Raw genomic sequence first — 19,811 nt, 5'->3', positions numbered from 1 at the left:
AGAGCGGCGCCCGGGTGCATGGTGTCATCATGAGTGGGAATTCTGAGATTCGAATGAGCGGAACGGGCGGCGTGCGCGCCTGCATGCCTGTGCTCATCAGGGAGATGGATGGCTATTGGGGAGACGGGGGCGGGGATCGAATTATCGTCCATTCTCCGCCGACATGGGCCTGCCAGTCCCACCCATCATGGCGTTAAGAGAGCCTCGCTCTTTCTTATTGGACACATGCATACGCACACGCACACACACGCACACACACCCCCAGATCAATCCGGAAATTCAAAAGGAGGAACTTGTTCGACTCCATATCTATTAATTTTTTCCCCTCTTTCGTAATAGCATGCCAATCAAAACAACACAACAACCGTACAAGGAAGTGTTCAAGAAAAATACCACTTGATGGTAAAATGCTACACAAAGCAAATAAGAACCTGATCCACATTTAAATTCCCCGACATCCTTAGAGGTATGGACCACAGGTTGTCTCCACACATTACAGAAACCAAATCTCCTTCAAAACAAAATAGGCACGGAAATAATACGAATAAAAACTAGCAGTTGGAAGTTCTACCCAGCCGCCAACTCTGGCCCGGCCGTTGTCCCGATGCAAGAGACTTCTGTGTCACATGGATAGAAACGGGAGACAAAGATAATTCTGTGTCTGACCAAAATAAGAGGCTGTCAATCCTACTATGCTAGCGTTAGAAACCCAACTCATTGGGGTTAGTTGGGGGCAGCCACTGATAAGTTCTCAAGTTTTTTCACCCGTGTGTATTTATTTTTACAAGCTGATTGTCACCAGCTCATTGCTATTCGTTCATATCTCGTTTGAGATAGCGTTAGTTGATTACGGTTTGCTGAAGAAAGGCTTCCCAATCACAAGGACCGCGGACAAATCACTCCGTCCCGACCCCCCATCCCCATCCCCACAAAGCCTTTCCTCTAAATTGCATAGTGGGCCACAGAGAGGCTTAAACAGTGAGTGTAATTACAAAAAAAACTGCAGCGACATTAGCATTTGCATTGCTAATGTAATCACAGTCCCAAGGGTGACATTTCCTCCACTTTTGGAACAGGGGCAGTGCAAGTTTCACAAGTCCAAAAGATAAGGCTGGAGAATGTGGATCTGGTGGCTGCGTTTGTGCGTGTTTTCGGTGAATGCAGTCTCCTGATGTTCTTTTCTTTTATTAAGAGCACACATTTATGCGTATGCAGGCAACGTTGTTTGTTCAGCCAGGTGCTTGTTATGTGAAAGTTCAACATAGTACTGTTTGTTATTACTCGATACGTTCATATTGCATGAATGATAAACATTGTGTGTGTGTGTGTGTGTGTGTGTGTGTGTGTGTGTGTGTGTGTGTGTGTGTGTGTCCCCGTCCCATTCACCATTTATCACATTTGTTCACGTCCATCACAGATGTAATCGGCATGGAGTCATTCCGAATGACCTGCCTCATCTCTGCTGTAAACAGGAAGTGGAGCTTGTGTCGCCTCACCGCAGGGTGGTTTGCATTCTACTGAATTAGGATCACTCAGTTAGCGTGCGTACGACAAAGCTGCGAGCGTACGTCAAACAATGCAGCTCGGTGTGTCCACGTCGCGGGGGGGGGGGCTAACCGAACAACCTCCGGCCATGCAGGGATGACGGCGAAGAGTCTGAACATGACGGATAGGGTCACCTGGACATCTCACCCACTGTAAAACACCAAGCGCTTTACATGGCTCCCCTGTCGTTTGAAATTGAGCATTCATGTTAGGCTTGTGAATCCATGACCATACCTCCACCAATAAACGCACGCAATTACCACCTGAAGCGAGTACCAGCCATAAGTCCCCACTCAAAGATGGGATTTTTTCAGTTTGCGTGGGGGGTGATATGGCCACGCTCTGCCTGTGCTGACGGCAGAGATCCCCGAGGCTGACGGCCTACGTCGAACATGAAAGGCAGGACAGAAGGGCCACTCACTCCCTGGTAGAGGGAGACAGGAAATAGCAGTGGGCCCGAGCATAGCAGCACAGCAGCAGGGCCCAGTCCAGCGTGAGGAGAGGTCACGCACGGCACGCACACGTGTCCAGGGAGAAGCCGCCGAGGGGGGAGAGTGAAGAGAGCTGTGTGTGTGTGTGTGTGTGTGTGTGTGTGTGTGTGTGTGTGTGTGTGTGTGTGTGTGTGTGTGTGTGTGTGTGTGTGTGTGTGTGTGTGTGTGTGTGTGTGTGTACGCGAGAGAGACACACAGAGACAAAGACAGAGAGAGAAAGAGCGTGCAAGAGAGAGAGAGAGCTAGAGAGAGAAGGAAGGGGATGGGGGATTGTGGCAGAGCGTTAGTCACACTGACCCCATGACACACATTTTTCTGCATGCCGTACATGTCGAAGGTTTTTTTTATGAGCAGCAGGAACAGCTGAGGAAGCACAACGCACAAACACACACACGAGCAGGCCAGGAGAATACTAATGCGTGGGGGAAAATGACCAGATGCTAATGATACCACACACACACACACACACACACACACACACACACACACACACCCCTGTCAGGTAGTCATGAATAATAAATAGTTAAAAAGCAAAGCTCAAATTTAGACTAGACTGTGTGAATGACAGCTGTCAGGAGAAAGCACACCTAACTAGACAAACCCATGAAGCTTGAGTAGTACCACTGCAAAATCTACTAGAAACGACTTATATTTTGGCATGGCTGAACAGTAGTGACTAGAGGGTTAGGGCCGTCCCCTGTGAATCATTAGGCTCAACACTAGCCAGACAGAGCCACGTGGTTGGACAACCAGGGCACATGATTCCTATGGCCCTCTTTAGTTTTTCCATTCTTCCGATGTTAAACGACATGCTGAAATCCCACGATCGAATCCAATCCAGTGTGGCCCCCGACCTAATTAGAACACGTGCAAATATCGCCTGGTAAAACCATATCTACAATCCTGCGACATGATATTCTGCTGCTTCGCCACACCACGCTTTATGCATTATTTAGCATTGAGCGAGTCGTGTTTGACAGGCCGAACGGGAGCGGGGGGAGGGGTGATAACCAGGCCCCTTTACCAGGGCTTCATCAACACGGCTGGATCCTTAGCCCTAGGCTAAGGTTCGCTGATCTGTGACATTGGAATAATCTCATTTCCACGCGACTCTCATTGGGCCCAGCTGACTCGTGGCAGTACAGAACAATTGCAAATGCTGTAGGCTTTTGCGTACAGTTGCCTTGGCAGCCGTAGCGTGACACCAAGTGAAGGGAAACACTGAGAGGGTTCAGTTCCAGCATTGAGAGGAGGAGGAGGAGGAGGAGGAGGAGGAGGATTTCCCAACAATCGGCGACTCAAGGTTGTTCACTGGAATCGCACGACTCTCCGGGAGGAAAAAGAGGAAATGGCCCAAAAGTTTACAGTGGGAGACACAGAGGGCAACTAACGCATGCTTCAAACGCTGCCTCAGAGCTCTGGGATCCTCCGGGGCTCTGCAGCGCAGTCCGTCTGTCTGTCTGTGTGTCCCACGATGAGGCTGTTGCTGGAGGACTACAAGGAAGGGTTCTGGACGGCCGCTGACAGACGGACGGCAGGCCAAGTGGAGCATGATATGAGGCCACCGTCTCGCCGATGACATACTTTGGGGGGAGGGGGGGGGGGGGCACGGGGTAGGAGAGCCGGTTGGGCTTATGGAGCTGCGCTCTGGACCAGACTCTGCTTTCCTCCTCTCGGCTGGCCCTATGGCGGTTCTCTGAGACGCGTGTGCACGTGTTCATGCGTGCGTGCATGTGTGTGTGTGTGTGTGTGTGTACACGTGAGTGCGTGTGTTTGTGCTTTCCCAGCACACCCTACCTGGGAGAAGTCTCCGTTCCGCGGGAGGTTGATGCCGCTGAAGTCCAGCGGGAAGCCGGGGTATATGTCCATGTTGACGTCCGGGGTGGGGGTGGTGCTGCTGCTGCTGTTGTTCAGGTGGTACTGCCTGCGGGGCGGGAGAGGGCAGACGGTGAAGTTAGGATTCATTTGTTCATTCTGAACACCGTGTGACTTGGGGGGGGGGGGGGGAAGCAGTCCTGCGGTAAAACATTGATATGGCTTTTTTTATATGGCTTTGCACACGCATTACGCAACAGCGGAACGGCCAGTCATATGCAAAGCAGTGCACAGGGCCATGGTGGGGCTGGGGGTGGGTGGGGGGGCAGTCGCTTGTGACTGCAAGTAGTGGAGCTGCCAAGTTAACAGCTGTCCGGCCCGAGGAGTGGTCCACTGCGGGAACAGTCCATTCCCTGCTGCATCGGTTACGGTGTAACCGACTTCCCAACTTCCAGAATCATGCATTATTTACCAGGCCATTTGGACACTCGCCGTCTACTTTAAATGCAGTATTCGGGTAAAATGAGCGCGCTGCACACGCAAACTAATGCATTCATGCAGACATTCACACTTAGTTCTCTCCTTCCACATCACTGCCAAATTCTAAATCCAAAACACAACTTAAGTTGACTCCTAAAAAGGCGACGCGGTAGCAGTCAGGGATTTCCAGAGGAAGGAGGAGACATTGGAATGACTACATTGATGCCTACTAGTGTAAAATAGTTTGATCTAGTAAAGATTCAAAAAGGGACAAATCCGGAACACCGGGCATAGCGGGAAAGCGAGAAGGCGGCCGAAACGTCTTCCCAGTCTTCTGATTTACGTCACCATGGTTCCAGGACTTTTACTCCTGGTCTGGTTTCGATCCATAAACGATTGTGCAGTCTCGTGCAGTCATGCCATGCCCCCCACGCCACATGATAGAATTTCCTGTAATGCCTCAAAAACGATACTGCTGCCATATTTGTTCTTATATTCAATCTGAAGAGAAGCACTTTGGGTCAAATTAAGTGAACAGTGTGTGACCCTAGCTACAGAAAAATCAAAGAGGCGAGCAGGGCTGATAATAACGAATCAACAGAAGCAAACATAACAAACCCCCAAAGAAGAATCTTCTACCCCTCATCAGGATCCAAATCCCAACAGTAGCACTCGACGTCCACGCAGAACACTACTCTACAGCTCCTCGCTCAGTGCGGCTCCTGTCCTTTACTAGACCACCGCGACCTTAAGCGCTGCTTACACTTCTACAACTGCGTAATGCGCTATCCAACTGCGTAACCACGGAGACCCCTCGAGCCCTCATAGTTCTCCGTCGTGGTGCCGGATACGCAACGCAATGAAAATGGCGCCGCCAGTGTTTACGTTGTGATAGTAGTCAAACCGGAAAAGTCATTCCGGAAATGATGTTTTTAGAGGACCAATCGCAGCCCTTGCCGTCTCCGTTGTCGCTTGACGGAGTGATGGACACTTAAAAAATATTTCATGCAGCCGGAGATGACGGAGAGGCTCTCCGACAGGCTCTCTGACTCTTTACGCAAGAGTAAAAATTAGGCTTAACTCGGATAACCTACCTGGTGACTTGGTTGAGCAGTGGTGTGGCTACGGCTTGTGCTTCCTGTAGACTGTTGTAAAACCATTTTACCTTTCTGTGGTTGCTTAGCTATGACGCAGTCGTGTTTAAATGAACAGCTCCTCTGAGGCTTTGGTTTCTTTCTGAATCAGGGTCACGGCATGTGACTGATAACAATACAGCGTACACGCTGTAAAAGTAGTCAAAGCGAAAGCAAAACTAAACAGAGCTCAAGGAGCAGGATACACCCGTTTGGCCTGGCTCACTCAAATTCCATGCCAAGGACAATGATTGACTTGTGTCATTCAGATGCACAGACACCGAACATACACACACACACACACAGACACACCTTATCTAGTCTAATTTTGGATAAAATTACAGCATTTTCCTTAGCTCCTTAGCTAGTGCTTGGTCATTTGGTCTAATGAGGATGTTAATGTTTAGCAGGAACACATCCTGTGTAGTAGATAAAGTGTACATCCTACTGGTCACTAACTTATCTATGGAGATAGCCAATTGGCTGAAAGTAATATGCTATGAATGCAGTTGGAGTAAGATTGTATCAGGAGTAACACTATTGATTTTCTATCGCATTTGTTGTCTCTTCATTTAAATAGTTGTCTACACCACAATGACCAATGTTTTACATCAGAAGGAATTTTATATAATGCGGGATAAGATGGATTGATTATGTTTAGGTCGATTAGAAAATTGTGTGTTACATAATGAACCATGGTTTACTACACAGCGACAGACCCTCTGCGATGAAGTATACCATGTCTATCTACATTCACATTCAGGGCATTTAGCAGATGCTTTTATCCAAAGCGACTGACAATAAGTACATTTGTCAGCAGAAAGAGAAACAATATATCGCTGTCGGTACAGTAAGGATGTTCATAGAACCAAGGACCAAGCACTAACAACCCCTTGTTAGTGTGTTGATAGATATATACGGGGAAGGTTAACCCCTTCCCCGTATACGACAAGGAAAGCTAGGATAAAATGCTACACAATGCTAAGCAGTATTTGTAAGTGCAACGACGTACACAGGGCTACACAAGTGTCACGCATTGAGCGGTCACTCTCATTTCGGTCTTTTGTCACGCACTCCCGCAACACATTGTATTTCTCACTCGGAAAAAGAGGCTATATTTAATAGGCCACAGCGCCCAAAGGGGGGGGGGGGGGGGGGATGTCACTCTTGCCTGTCTTCAAAACTTGAGAGCCATGCGTACAACATACAATAAGTGAGTAAGAGGGGGATATCTAGGGGTAGGATTTGGTTAGTAGTATGCATCTGACGCAAACCAAGGTGGTTAGGGACTTGACAACTATTGAACTACTACAGACATTACTACAGGGTGGCAGCTAGCACTTCTGCCTCTCAGTAGGAAGGTCCTGGGTTTAAACCCCAGGGGAGGAGGGGGGGGCTTTCTGTGCCGAGTATGATAGGCTAAACAGAATGTTCTGACTCTTTTATGAGTCAATTCCTATTACTAGGAAATACATACCAACCAAAATCTGTTTTTTACCGGCTTATTGATAGCACCAGGGAAACTGATGCTAGCATTGAGCAACTTTATAAATCTGAATGTCTGACAGATAAATATTTCCTGAATCTTGCAACTATGATGCAATACTACATTTGAGATAAATGACTAGACAAAATCTGAACATGATAATTCTTGATGTTTTATCCGCCTGCTGATGCAGAAGATAAATACACATTTACAAGGTCTTATACTGTCCATTGAATGTCCTTCAGCCAAGTTATGCTTTGGTCAATCGCTCTTCTTGTTCATGTGCAACTATAAATCATCTAACAGTATACTCATCATAATATAATAAATATATATCTTAGGCAAACCAAATAAGCCATATTAATGTAAATAACAAGAAAGAGGTTTTAGAGGCTGAAAATGGGTAAACACATTATTGGGCCATTCAGTTTTCCTTTAATAGTTGTCATGTGATCCAACCGTTCAGAAAACAGCAACGTTTTTTCAGCTCCTTCTAATTGAATCACTTGAATTGGCGCTGTACCACATAACTCAATCTAGCAATAGATGCCTTATCTGTCCACTCAGTCAAATCTACACGTTTATATATAGAGCAGTCCCGTTCTGATACTTCTCAGGGATTGGCTCTGGCCAGGCATCGCCTGACCAATTGCCTCCGGACGCCATTGGATAGGCCTACAACCAATCATTGCAAGGAAACGGGGGAAATGGCACTGGGCGATGAAAGAGAGACATCTTACTTCTTAAAAAAAGATTTGAGTTCAGTCGTATGTTCTTCTTTTAGTGAAGATATACCGTCCAGTTTGTTTAGAACGGGCTCAACAGCGGAATCAACAGAACGTTCTAGACCGGCAGCAGCCATTCTTATTGTTGTTGCAAATGCCTCTTCTGTGGTCCTCTGCACCGTCATCGGTTTTATCCCGCCTCACATGAGATAAACAGCTGTGATTGGTCGGTCTATCACGTACAGGGCAGAAATCTTTTTGTATTGGAGGGGAACCAGACCTTATCTGCACGCGCAAACGAAACGTGAGCCCGCAAGATTGTTCTGGTTCCCAGGCTAGATTGGCCCGGGACCAGAGATAAACTAGGGCCTAAAACGGTTTGACATCATAAAGATAAGTCTACAGTGGATGGACCATGCACCCCGTTCTCCTTGTCTTGTTGTTGTTGTTGTTGTTGTTGTTTTTGTGGTGAAGTGAAAGTGATACAAAAATAAATACATTTCTAGAACAATAAAGAGAAGTGCAGCCGGAAGATTTGACTTGGAAACTGCAGCGTGTGCTTTTGGCGTGCTCTGTTGCGTGCCATCGCGCATCGTTCAAAGAGAAGACAGCGACAGAACTAAACACCAGCGAGTGGGAACAAAGGCTTCCTGATCACTGCTTAACATCACGTTCTGTCTGTGTGATGACTGCGTCATGGCCTCTCTTTAGGGAGGCAATCGGCATTCTTTCTCATGCAAGAACATATTCACAAGGGTTTTCAAATTGTCCCAGTCCCCTTCATAACCAGAAATATTAAATATTTATTTGAATATTAAATAAGAAATGGTGTACGGGCTCAACTCGAATGATCAAGCGATATGGCGCAAGAAATTCATAAAAAGTTATGTAACATACTTGTATACAAAATAAATTATATATTATCACAACAACAGGAAGTACCTATCTATTGGTCAATCCCCCCCTATATTCAAACTAAAATTACTCTGGGTCCATGGTGTGCTTTCACAGTGTGGGAGGAAAGGGATAAGGGATGTATGAGAACAGGGTGCCCTCTCATTGGACAACACGCCCGCGGAAGGGTTGCAAGATGCTTAGATTTACCCCCCATGCCCCCCCCCGCCTCTGGAAAGACAGACATGAAGCCGCCTACTTCAGGAAATGAATGCAATCTAATAAAAGGACCTTGAATGCCTCCCACAGGTTTTTAAACATAGAAGGATTGTAGGACAGTGAGCTTATAGGTGCAGGACAATCGGAACAAGCAGTACAGTACAGTGCTGTTGGGTAACAGGCTAGTGTTACCAGACGGGGCTAGTGTTACACTGTGGCTTCATGTCAGCGCCTATGTGTACCATAGGCTGTTCACGCAGTCACTTATATTGAGTCTCCACATGTCAGAGTCATAAGAAAACAGCAGAAAAAAACAAAAAAACACCAGCGCATTCAGCATTGCGTGACATCTCATTCCATCCCGTAAGTAACATCAGGTCTGCGTCAGAACTGAACGAGGTGTGAATTAAAAACATGCAACAGCCGTAGGTGTGAATGAACTTACTGGTTTCCAGATTGCATAGGGCTGTGTGCGCTGTAGTCCGCCTGCTGAGAGGAGAAGCGCCAGGGACCGGAGGAGCCGTACATCGAGCTCTGGAAGGCAGGAGGCAACACATACGCATGTCAGCTGGGGCGGCAGGTGGACGCATGACGGCACAACGATCTGACTAGGGCTGAACAATTGGTCTAATTAAAACCGACATCGCGATATAATAGAACGCGGTTTGCAAATCGCAAATGTTGCAATTTGCAATAGTAAGATTCAGTATTTATCAATTAATCTCAACACATAGGCCTGGCCTAAAGGAAAGAGCAGTTTATATGTTGACTTAACTTGACTGCTTCCAATGTTGTGTTGGTCATACTATAGAATGATTTATTGCTTGTGTTTAGTGAATAATACAGAACATAAGGAACTTTAAAAAGAAAAATTGCTTTCTAAATCACAATTGCAGTATTGGTCTAAATAATCGCAATTCGATTATTTCCCCAAATCGTTCAGCCCTAGTTCCTACAGAGGATCTTTTCCATTCACCACACCACTAAGTGCTTCTGTGAGGGACCACGCTTTGCATGAGGTTCACCGAAGGTCTACAGTGGAGAAACACCACCGGGCTTGTGCCCTGTACGTGCAACCGAGCCACCCTCACCACAACAGTGGTAGGTACAAGCTGTGAGTGTGAAACACATGTCGTTGTAGTCCTCAAACCATTGCGCTCCTCCAAAGGGTCTCGAGTTTTACAAAGCACCTACAATTGATGACAGAAGAGAAAGGTTCACTCGACGAAGATATCACTTTTCTCTGCGACATCCTTTAGTGGCAGGCCTCAACCGACGGGAGGGAAACGTTGAATTCATGCAATGTGTGCGTCTTCTAGCAGACCACGGCAATGGAGCTCATGGCATATGCAGCTTTCATTCAGCCAAATGTCAAATCTTTGCTAAGCTACTACTTGCTTGTCGATACCATTTCAGAGCATTCAGATGAACATCCGGAATGAATATCATTTAAAACAACAATTTTAAGAGCCATTCTAACAGACTTTACTGTTTAAAAAATGATACACAAAAAATGTTTATACATCAGATTCACAATATCACATTAGTGGGGCGGCATAGCGAACATATTGTTCATTTTGTGATAAAAGTGACAAATTTGGTACACATATAGCTTAATACAGTATATTTAGAAGAAATCTGGATATTGGGCCCTTGCAGATTGGGCCCTTGCAGATTGACCCATTCTGAAGGCTGTGTGAGTGTGTGATGGCCCAATATCCAATTTTGTTCTCAATATATCTATCAACACATCTGCCAGATTTGGTGCTTTTATCACAACATGAACAATTGCTTTGTAATGTTGAGCTACGCCGCCCCGCTACATAGAAAACCCCCCTGACAACATGAGTGAAACCGAACCATACCTCCATGTTGTTAGGGGAGGCTGCCGGGAAGATGCTGACGTCTAGCTGGGGGCCCTCTGGATGCAGGTAATTGTCCCCGTCCATGGCCAACGCTGAGGAGAGGGTGGGCATCAGACCGCAGCTCCGCACATGACCACCAGCTGACTAAATCCTTACTGCCCGACCACACACACACACACGCACACGCACACACACACGCGTAGGTACACACGTACACACACGCTCTGCGTCTGAGCAAGTACGTCTTAACGGCAAATAATCTCCATGACCTAGAGTGAAAAGACCAAAAAAAAAGAGGAAAAAAAAAGATAAATAAACATTGGAAATGTTAACAGCGACATTGTTTATGAGATGAGGATCAGCGTAGTGCAATGGGAGTCTAGGGAGAGCAGTTATGAAATCATGTGGAAGATAAAAGTACACAAGTGGCCAGGTTTTTTTTAAGACCTTCTTTATCTGGCTGTAGGATCAGCTGGGGGAAACTATGAGTCTGACGTCAGCACAGGGCTCTCTCCGTTTAGATAACATGATGCAGGCCGTGCCCACACAGGGGGAGAAGGAAAAACATCCCAACTCATCTTACATCAGGGCGCTGTCACGCCACCGGATGATGACATGACCAGACATGCATTAGCATACATTTAGAGACATATGCCTCTGCATGACAGAGCACTAACACAGACACGAACAAAGAGCTAAACCTGAACCACAAACAAAAAAAAAAAAAAAAGGATCAAAAGTATGCACAAAATTGAGTCCATCCATAATCACAACACTGATTCTCCTCTGAGACCGTCTTCCCTCCCCCTGTCCCTCGCCTTACCCGGTGCAGAGCATGCGATTGAACGGAGGGCTCATTTGTAATGCAGAATGGAGGAAGCCAATTGGTTTTTGAGTGACGGCAGTCATTAGCTTGCTGTCGTCTGACATCACTAGGCCGGTGCATCCATCAGAGAACTCATTACCGCCACAGTAGGAGACGGGGACACTCGCTATGAGGAAGAGCCAAGAACTGGGGGGAATGTGGCTGGCTTACATTTGGAAAAACAACACATAAGACCATCTACCAAAAAAAATGTTCTTGGGAAATATCGGACAAAAGAGAAGCAGCCATGAAATAATATGGCTTGACTTTTTATTTTATTTTTTTGTGCATCATTCTGCTGCTGTGAAGTGGGAGCAGATATGATATGAAAGGACAGAATAATGCCAGCATGTGTTGTCCTCTAAACGGATGAACTGGTTATATTGCACAAGATGAATTACAGTACACCAACAATCATCTATTCAGCTCGAGAGAAAAATCTCAGGAAACAACACAATTGACTCGGTTATGTTCGTACCGGCTCTTAAATCACTTGGCAAACAGACCGAAAAAGGCCGGTATGCTCATGCTTGCAACTGATATTTATTCTCCCCACGAAGCATTAGAGGTCACCCATTACGGCAATTGTTGAATAAAAGAACAGCAATGCCATTTTTTTCACTCAAAATCAGCAGCTGGGTTGAGCAGACGTCAAGTCGTCACATTGCTCTACTCATTAAAACATACGCATGCCATAACTGCGCTTTGTTCTACGTCTCCCCCTGGCCTTCGACACTGGTTTGAGAACGGGAAGACAAAACAAATGATGATGGAAGTAATTGACGCTAAATGTATGCAAAAACATTGATGCCATTTCAGAAGCATTTGGGTTTTACTTAGGAAAAAGTGTTAGTTGTGGTTAGTGGTAGTTGTGAGGAATACAGTTTAGTGACTGACACAGGCCATGATGGCACCTCGTACCAACTATTGAATTTGGGATACTGGGGATGTTTAAGCCCAACGTCCAATAGGACAACACCATCATCCTACTGGACCTCCTCCAATGCTGTAGTCGAGATGCACTTTCCACTAATTTGATTATCACGCCAATCATATTCGTCACTGAACGAAACGCCTCCAGTTGGCGTCAACGCTGCCATGAACTATTTCTTTAGACATACGTAACTTCTAACACGTGACCCTTTGACCCTGGCATCATCATCACGTGTGCATGTGACGACATGGATTCCAACTTATAAATCCCATTTTGCATTCACTCTCACACGAAAAACAAAGGCTACAAAACCAACCATTTTAGATGTTTCTGAATTTCTCCTAAAAGACACACATTACAAATAAACATGTCCAGCTGGAGTTCCACACGTCTGGAACCCTTACAAGTGTTGAAACAAACCTACATCATCACTGGCCACTGAAACCCAACCACTCTGTTCCAAGGCTTGCTGGGCACGACAAAGGATGTCTGTGTAAAGTCAATCTCGCACCCTCTGCTCAAACTAATCAAATCCTTCCCCTCATGCCCCCCCCCCCCCCCCCCCCCCTCCCTCACCCTTCTTTGTCTATTCTCCCCCAAACAAGGCCTCGTGGGCCAGACATGGTCACAGGGGACAAAACCACAGTAATAAATCCTGATGGAGTTCATGAGGGTCTAATTCAGAAGGTCTTAAGTGTGTGTCTGTGTGCGAGTGTGGATCTGTGTTTGAGACAGACGTTTGACCTAGAATCCAATCCCGTCAAGCAGCACATGCACAAATCCACACCCAAAACCGTCACACACACACACACACACACACACACACACACACACACACACACACACACACACACACACACACACCCCCCCCGAGGCTGCCAACGTGGCTTTGTCTGGTTGGGGTGTTACTCCCACATGGGGTGCAGGGTGGGGGTTTAGAAGACTTGACCGCTGTGTCTACTAGAACTTTGTACTGGCAGTGAGGCAACTCCAAAATAATCGGTGTAAAATTTCACGCAAGGCACCATATCTCGAACCCTGACAAACCATTCCACTCCCGTTTCACAAGATCTTTGTTTAGAGTAAAATCCAAGAAAGAAAACTGCCATGCGTTCATGCGTGTATTTGTATTACTTAAATATCAATTGACCAGGATAAATAGAACATATTCATTGGTACACAATCACACACAAGGTTGGGCCCTATACCTCCAAGGTGAAGGAGGATGGAGGCAGTGAGCAGTGGCTTTGTGAGGCTCCTTGCGACACGCTTAGGGCAGCATCAAATGCATAGCGGACCCTTTGTTGTGTATATCTTCTGCTAGCACACGGTAAGAAGGGTGTTGGCCTTTTGTCCTAGACAGAAAAAGAAACAATCTGCTTTGAGGAATTTCAGCGTGGCATTTGCTGCGATAAAACATGGTGGGAAAATCACATGTGGCTGATGATTGGGGGGGAAATGAATGAGTTAAAAGGTGCTTTACACCCCAGGCACTCGCACTCTCTCTCTGTGTGTGTGTGTGTGTGTGTGTGTGTGTGTGTGTGTGTGTGTGTGTGTGTGTGTGTGTGTGTGTGTGTGTGTGTGTGTGTGTGTGTGTGTGTGTGTGTGTGTGTGTGTGTGTGTGTGTGTGTGTGTGTGTGTGTGTGTGTGTGTGTGTGTGTGTGTGTTCTGGCTGTCGAAGATATAATAAATTCCTCAGGCACACAGAGGTGATTTCATCGGACACTGTGACAAACACAACACTTTCAGTCCATCACCTTATTGGCTCAAGTGGACATTTTCTGTCCTTCTCCCGGCCACATTCTCTCTCTCTCTCCATCTCTCTCTCTCTCTCCAGACGCTGGGAGTCATTCCCAGCATCCCAGACGCTCCTTTTCCCGCTCCTACCCGGCCCTTCCCTCCTGCCGCTCGCCAATTTCCCTACCTACCGGCCGCCAGCACCAACGATAGCCGACAGTCTCCTAGCAACAGATGGCTTCTCCCCCCCCCGTCCCCCCCCCCCCGTCCCCCCTGCCCCTCCTACTCAAAGTATCTCAAGACAATTGGTATTGATCATACGGCGAGGACTAGCCCCAGGTGTGCCCTTCCTGTCAGTACACATATTTACTAGAACACCCTGGTGGTATTCATTTCATGAGTGCAGAGGCGGGTGCGCATGGCAGAAAAATATGAGATGCCGGTACCTTCCGATGCACCAAAGGTATCCACGGGCTGGATCAATAATTGTTTTACTGGGGAAAAGAGCGTTTATGGTCACGACAAGTCGATGCTGGGTGTCTGCATGGAGGTTGTCTAATCCACTTAAACTTAAAGCCAATTGAATCATGAGAAGCTGGTTACTTAATTACTAGGAGGTGGCTGTCGGTTAGAAATCCTTTTTCAGTGTCATTACCTCTTTACACATTTAAAAAAAATAATGCTAGTAGAAAAACAACCAACCTACAGGACCCTTACTCAATCCTAACAACCAATGCTGCTTATTTCAATGAATAATTTCAATAATTTCAATCAAACATTCAAAATAGGCCTACATATTAAATCACTTGCACTGCAATTACACATGTTCAACAGTTCAGGTAGATCCATGGAAAGGGCAATGCAAAATGAAGAAACAAATATCAAAAAAGGCACCGGTGGGGGACGAGAATACCCAGCCCCCTATGGAGTGCAATCTATTCATTGCATCAGACCCCCCTACTAGCCCTAACCTCTAAATCCCACGGACCCTCCCAGCCCAGAGCCCTGTGGGTGGCCTCACGCTGAACCATACCATTAAAAATAAGTTGTCAAAACCCAAGACGCTGCGGTGATGAGAATGCCAAACCCGGAAAGCATTATTACCAGGGAGTGAAACACGTTTCCCTTCGAGGGTGGGGGGGGGGGGGGGACGACTAATGGGCCCGGTTTGCCGGAGCCGAGTCAGCCCCTCACACTCGCCTGCCACCCGGGAGTTGGTTAACCACCGACAGGGTCTCTGTCACATCAAAAAAAGGCACAAGACACCGCCGTCAAGACATGTTGGCGAGCTCAACAGCAAACATGTGCTTTGCGAGCAAGTTGGGGGGGGGGGAAGAGAGAGAGAGAGAGAGAGAGAGAGAGAGAGAGAGAGAGAGAGAGAGAGAGAGAGAGAGAGAGAGAGAGAGAGAGAGAGAGAGAGAGAGAGAGAGAGAGAGAGAGAGAGAGAGAGAGAGAGAGAGAGAGAGAGAATATCTCTCTTTCTCCATCCCCCTGTGTGTGTGCAGCGAGGGCATGCTGATTGGCCTGCGCCGGGCTGAGCACATGGAAGTCATCCAGGGAAGTGTGACTTCCCTAAGCCGGCTAAGTCACGGCTAAGCACTCGCGAGGAGCTCCGCCGCCGCCGCCACCTCCACCACCACCGCCATCTCTGACATCAACATACTTCCTCTGGTGAGCGCCAGGTTGCGAACAAATGCACATGAATGTGCGAGCGACGAATACATACGCGCCGCTCACATGGTGTATTGGATCACCATGACTTATGTGTTGAATTTGTGCCGCAGATCCTTTTAGCTAGATAACCCTGAACATTTGCGCACACACAAAAAGATGACAATCATACACCAACAAACGTCAGCCCTTCCATTACAAAATACCATTTTGTTATATTGATATACTTCAATAAAAAAAAAATATTTTTTACTCCACATAAGCCTGCCATTTTGTTGCCTGGCCTGGCCCCCCTTCGCCATCTCTATTATGCATTACCCAGATTCCCAGGGACATTTCTCAGGTCTCTTCTCCCTGAGCCCTGGCATTAAATCCCTTCTAAGACACGGAGGAAATCCCTTCCACAGCACGCTCCCCTTCGTCCTCATTATGCGTCCTCAGACGCGGCCTGGAGTGGGCCGAGGCATCGGTGAAGACAAAAGCACAGGCACGCTTTGAAATGACACGCTTTGAGCAGGGACGGACACACACACACACACACACACACACACACACACACACACACACACACACACACACACACACACACACACACACACACACACACACACACACACACACACACACACACACACACACACACTTGCTGTCACGCTGCAACTAACATCTGACATCTGTCTGAAATGCAAACGACAGTTGGCAGGTATATTCCATATACGGTTCCATATACGGTTGCCATGCAACTGGGAGTCAGTAGGTGATGGTGACCAGTATTCCCATCACCATTACATCTGGTTGAGAAGATGCTGTTATATGGGTACTCCAGGGGGCCTGTGTTCATATACGTCTCCAGTGATGAAATATTCATAAAATGGAACAAATTACTTCCTTGAGAAACACAGGGGTGTCATTCAAAACAACCTGCATTATGAATTAGCACCTTTCTCACACTCACACACACACACACACACACACACACACACACACACACACACACACACACACACACACACACACACACACACCAGTCCATTGAGGAAGTTGGGGGAGGTCACAGGATAGAGCACAATGATCAGATGACTGTGTGTAACCAGATCTGTAGGCTTATCAAAAGCAGGGAAACGGAAACAAATTGTGCTTTAAGAGGTAGCAGTTATTGTGTTTGGCCTGTTGAAATATTTATGAATCAGAGCCTGGAGACGAGCACAGCTGAGGAGAAGGTATCATGCTAACTATCAGGTTGTTTTAGTCATTAGGCTTTAATGAACTAAGACTAAAACACACTATGTATGGCAATAATGACAAACTACAAATTAAACCGAGGTATCCGGTGACATCTGAACCCTGATATCTAGGCAGATTTGACAGCCTTGTGACCAAAATCGAATCATAAAGAGAATCTAGAGATAGTCTCTGAAATCACGAGTAAACTTGTGATTGGCAGAGGCAATCACAAGCTGCCAACCCTAGACCCTCCACCAAAACCCAAGACAGTTCACTGGGCAATCACATTTATTTCACATGTTCCCTTGAGTATTTCAGCTGACCTAAAGTTCCTTTTTTTTTTACCATTGCTTAACAACTTCAATTTCAAAAACAACTTCAAAAATATATATATGAGACTTTTGCATTTCCTAGTCCTTTCCATAGACACTGTCTAAATAACATCAGAATAACGGCTAAAATAATTCAAATTAAACAGGTGGTAGAACACTCCTTTGCTGTTAAACGCATGATATTGTCATAAAGGGAGGTTCATTTCTATGCGTTCATCATTAATTACATGTATTTGTCACTCGCACTGTTGGTATTCACAGATGCTGTTTATGGTCTACTCTTTCACGGCTTTCTCCACCGCAAATCAGGTCATCCCAGCTGGAGCGTCGTCACACTATCAGAGCCCCCCTTACTGTTACAGACGGCATACAGACAGACATTAGCTTGAAGCCACGCAGCCCGAGAGCCTGATCACCATCCATTCAACTCCACGTCAGGTGGCTTGCTATGAACACGTTTCTTTGGCCATGTTTAGCTGGAGCCCAGCTATCCCATTTTGTGAAGACGAAAGATCACAAAGGCTGGTGTGCGGTCGGTGGCTCACTGGTGCTAATTTAAACCAGACACTGCACCAAATCCACACGTCTAATGCCACGGGTTTACCAGGAATAGATCAAAGGCCAACCTGATGTGTGTGTGTGTGTGTGTGTGTGTGTGTGTGTGTGTGTGTGTGTGTGTGTGTGTGTGTGTGTGTGTGTGTGTGTGTGTGTGTGTGTGTGTGTGAGAGACCCCCGTTTAGCCAGTCTTCCTCTGCTCTGTCATCCAGCTCGCCCTAGCACAGATAGAAGGATAATGACATACAAAGGGCTGAGTGAGCTAAAGCAATCTCCTGGTTGCTCTGGGTCAACGACGACTAGCCAGGTTAACAGACATTCTCTAGGTGTGTTCAAAGGGAGGTGTCCAAAGAGTGGCTGGAAAAGAAGACCATAAAAACATCCGGCCGTTTCAGATATGTGGCACAACTCGTTTTTCCCCTTTCCTTTACTTTCCAGAAACCATATATTATGTAATAGTATAATAGAGCTTACCCTACTAAATAACTCCTAAAAGCTGAAGTGATACAAATGAAGCATCCTGATTAAAAGGATGGCTGCCTATAGGTTTAATTTATACGAATCAAGGTTCACAGTTGGCATGGAAAACATTATTAAAACAAACATCATATTAAAATTGCTCTTGCTTAGACTCAGTGTAGACTGTACTTCTGTGTGTGGGCTTTGACCTCATTAAAAAGGTTAACTCCATCATGCCAGCGTATTGTACAAAATGTAAAAGTGGTCCACCTTTCACTAGACGTAATTCTTAAAAACTTCCTCTTTCACCACAGTTAGCTCTTTTGCTCACCAGTTGTGGATGAAAAGTTAACGAAAGGACAACTTCACAAGACACTGCCATGCAGATTTGCAATTGCCAGACATGAGGTCAGATGTAGGCCACTGCTGCTCAATGCACATGATTAACAAATAGACTTAAGGTCGCACCAGAGCAGAGGTAGCTTATTAATGCTTAGACTAAGCATTATCTTATCGCATTCATTAAAATTAACCCAATATTAGCATTTGATTAAATACCACAATCTCTTCCTATCTGTTAAGTAGAGCTCCATACAGGAGTTTCTACTTAGTTTTTTTTCCTGTAGAATAGTTTCCCCAAGCCCTCTGTCCCACCCTTCCTGTGGCGTCTGCCTCTCTCACTGTCTGACCCAGAACCAGACTGTGGTTCTGGTTCTGGGGCTGCAGTACCCAGCCCAGAGTCAGTCATTCAAACCCACTGGGTTGCTTCAGTCAGTGATATTAGTCAGTCAATCTACACTATGCAGCAGTGAGAAACACAGAGGGCAATCTCACTTTGGTACCGCATGCCCTGCCTGGTTGAAAAGACATCTCCATCCTCTATGCTCTTCTTTTAGCTCTCGAGTGTTATGCCAGGACTGTTCGACAAAACATTAAACACATTATAGGCCTCGCCACTGCAAATAATTCACTGAACGTTTACATACAGCTATCCAACCCTCAAAATATCTAGATTAGTTTTGCATTTAATTTTTTTTTTTAAACGACCTTGATAAGTCCCCTTGATAAGTGGAATATGACAGGCACACAGTATTTATACCCAATCACTAGTAGGGTGACTAATACCTCCCTGGATTAGTCCCATTTTTAAATCACATCGGCTGGGTTTTTCTCAGAAGAGCTTTACCACACTTTTTCCACGGTCAACCGTATGGACAGATGCAGCCAGTGGGGTCGGCAGAGCAGGGAACACTTGGTTACACTTCAGTCCTCTCCTACAGGCCTGGGAAAACACCCACACACCCTGGAGCTCTGGCCCCTACACGGAACATAGGGAGCTTTGAAACAGTCGTTATTTAACTAATCTGCTTCTTCAGACACG

At 46.3% G+C, this 19,811-nt stretch overlaps 1 protein-coding gene across 2 annotated transcripts in view; it reads right to left on the bottom strand.

Annotated features, from left to right (window-relative positions):
* The window catches only part of sbno2b (strawberry notch homolog 2b), a 57,312-nt gene that overhangs the window by 34,069 nt on the left and 3,432 nt on the right, over positions 1-19,811 (bottom strand). Inside the window, exons 2-4 of one of the 2 annotated variants that reach the window (XM_084473256.1) lie at positions 10,654-10,922; positions 9,234-9,322; positions 3,834-3,960 (exon numbers count right to left, since the gene is read on the bottom strand). In XM_084473256.1, coding sequence (XP_084329382.1) covers positions 3,834-3,960; positions 9,234-9,322; positions 10,654-10,764 — 327 coding nt within the window. In that variant the 5' untranslated portion in view covers positions 10,765-10,922. Of the gene's footprint in view, positions 1-3,833; positions 3,961-5,425; positions 5,586-9,233; positions 9,323-10,653; positions 10,923-19,811 lie in introns of those variants that run through there. The other variant, XM_084473257.1, reaches the window with a different exon arrangement.

The sequence above is a fragment of the Micromesistius poutassou genome (assembly GCF_964030765.1).
Source record: "Micromesistius poutassou genome assembly, chromosome: 9".
Lineage (NCBI taxonomy): Eukaryota > Metazoa > Chordata > Actinopteri > Gadiformes > Gadidae > Micromesistius > Micromesistius poutassou.
Note: the sequence above shows the minus strand (reverse complement) of the source record. Positions and strands in the feature narration are given on the sequence as shown.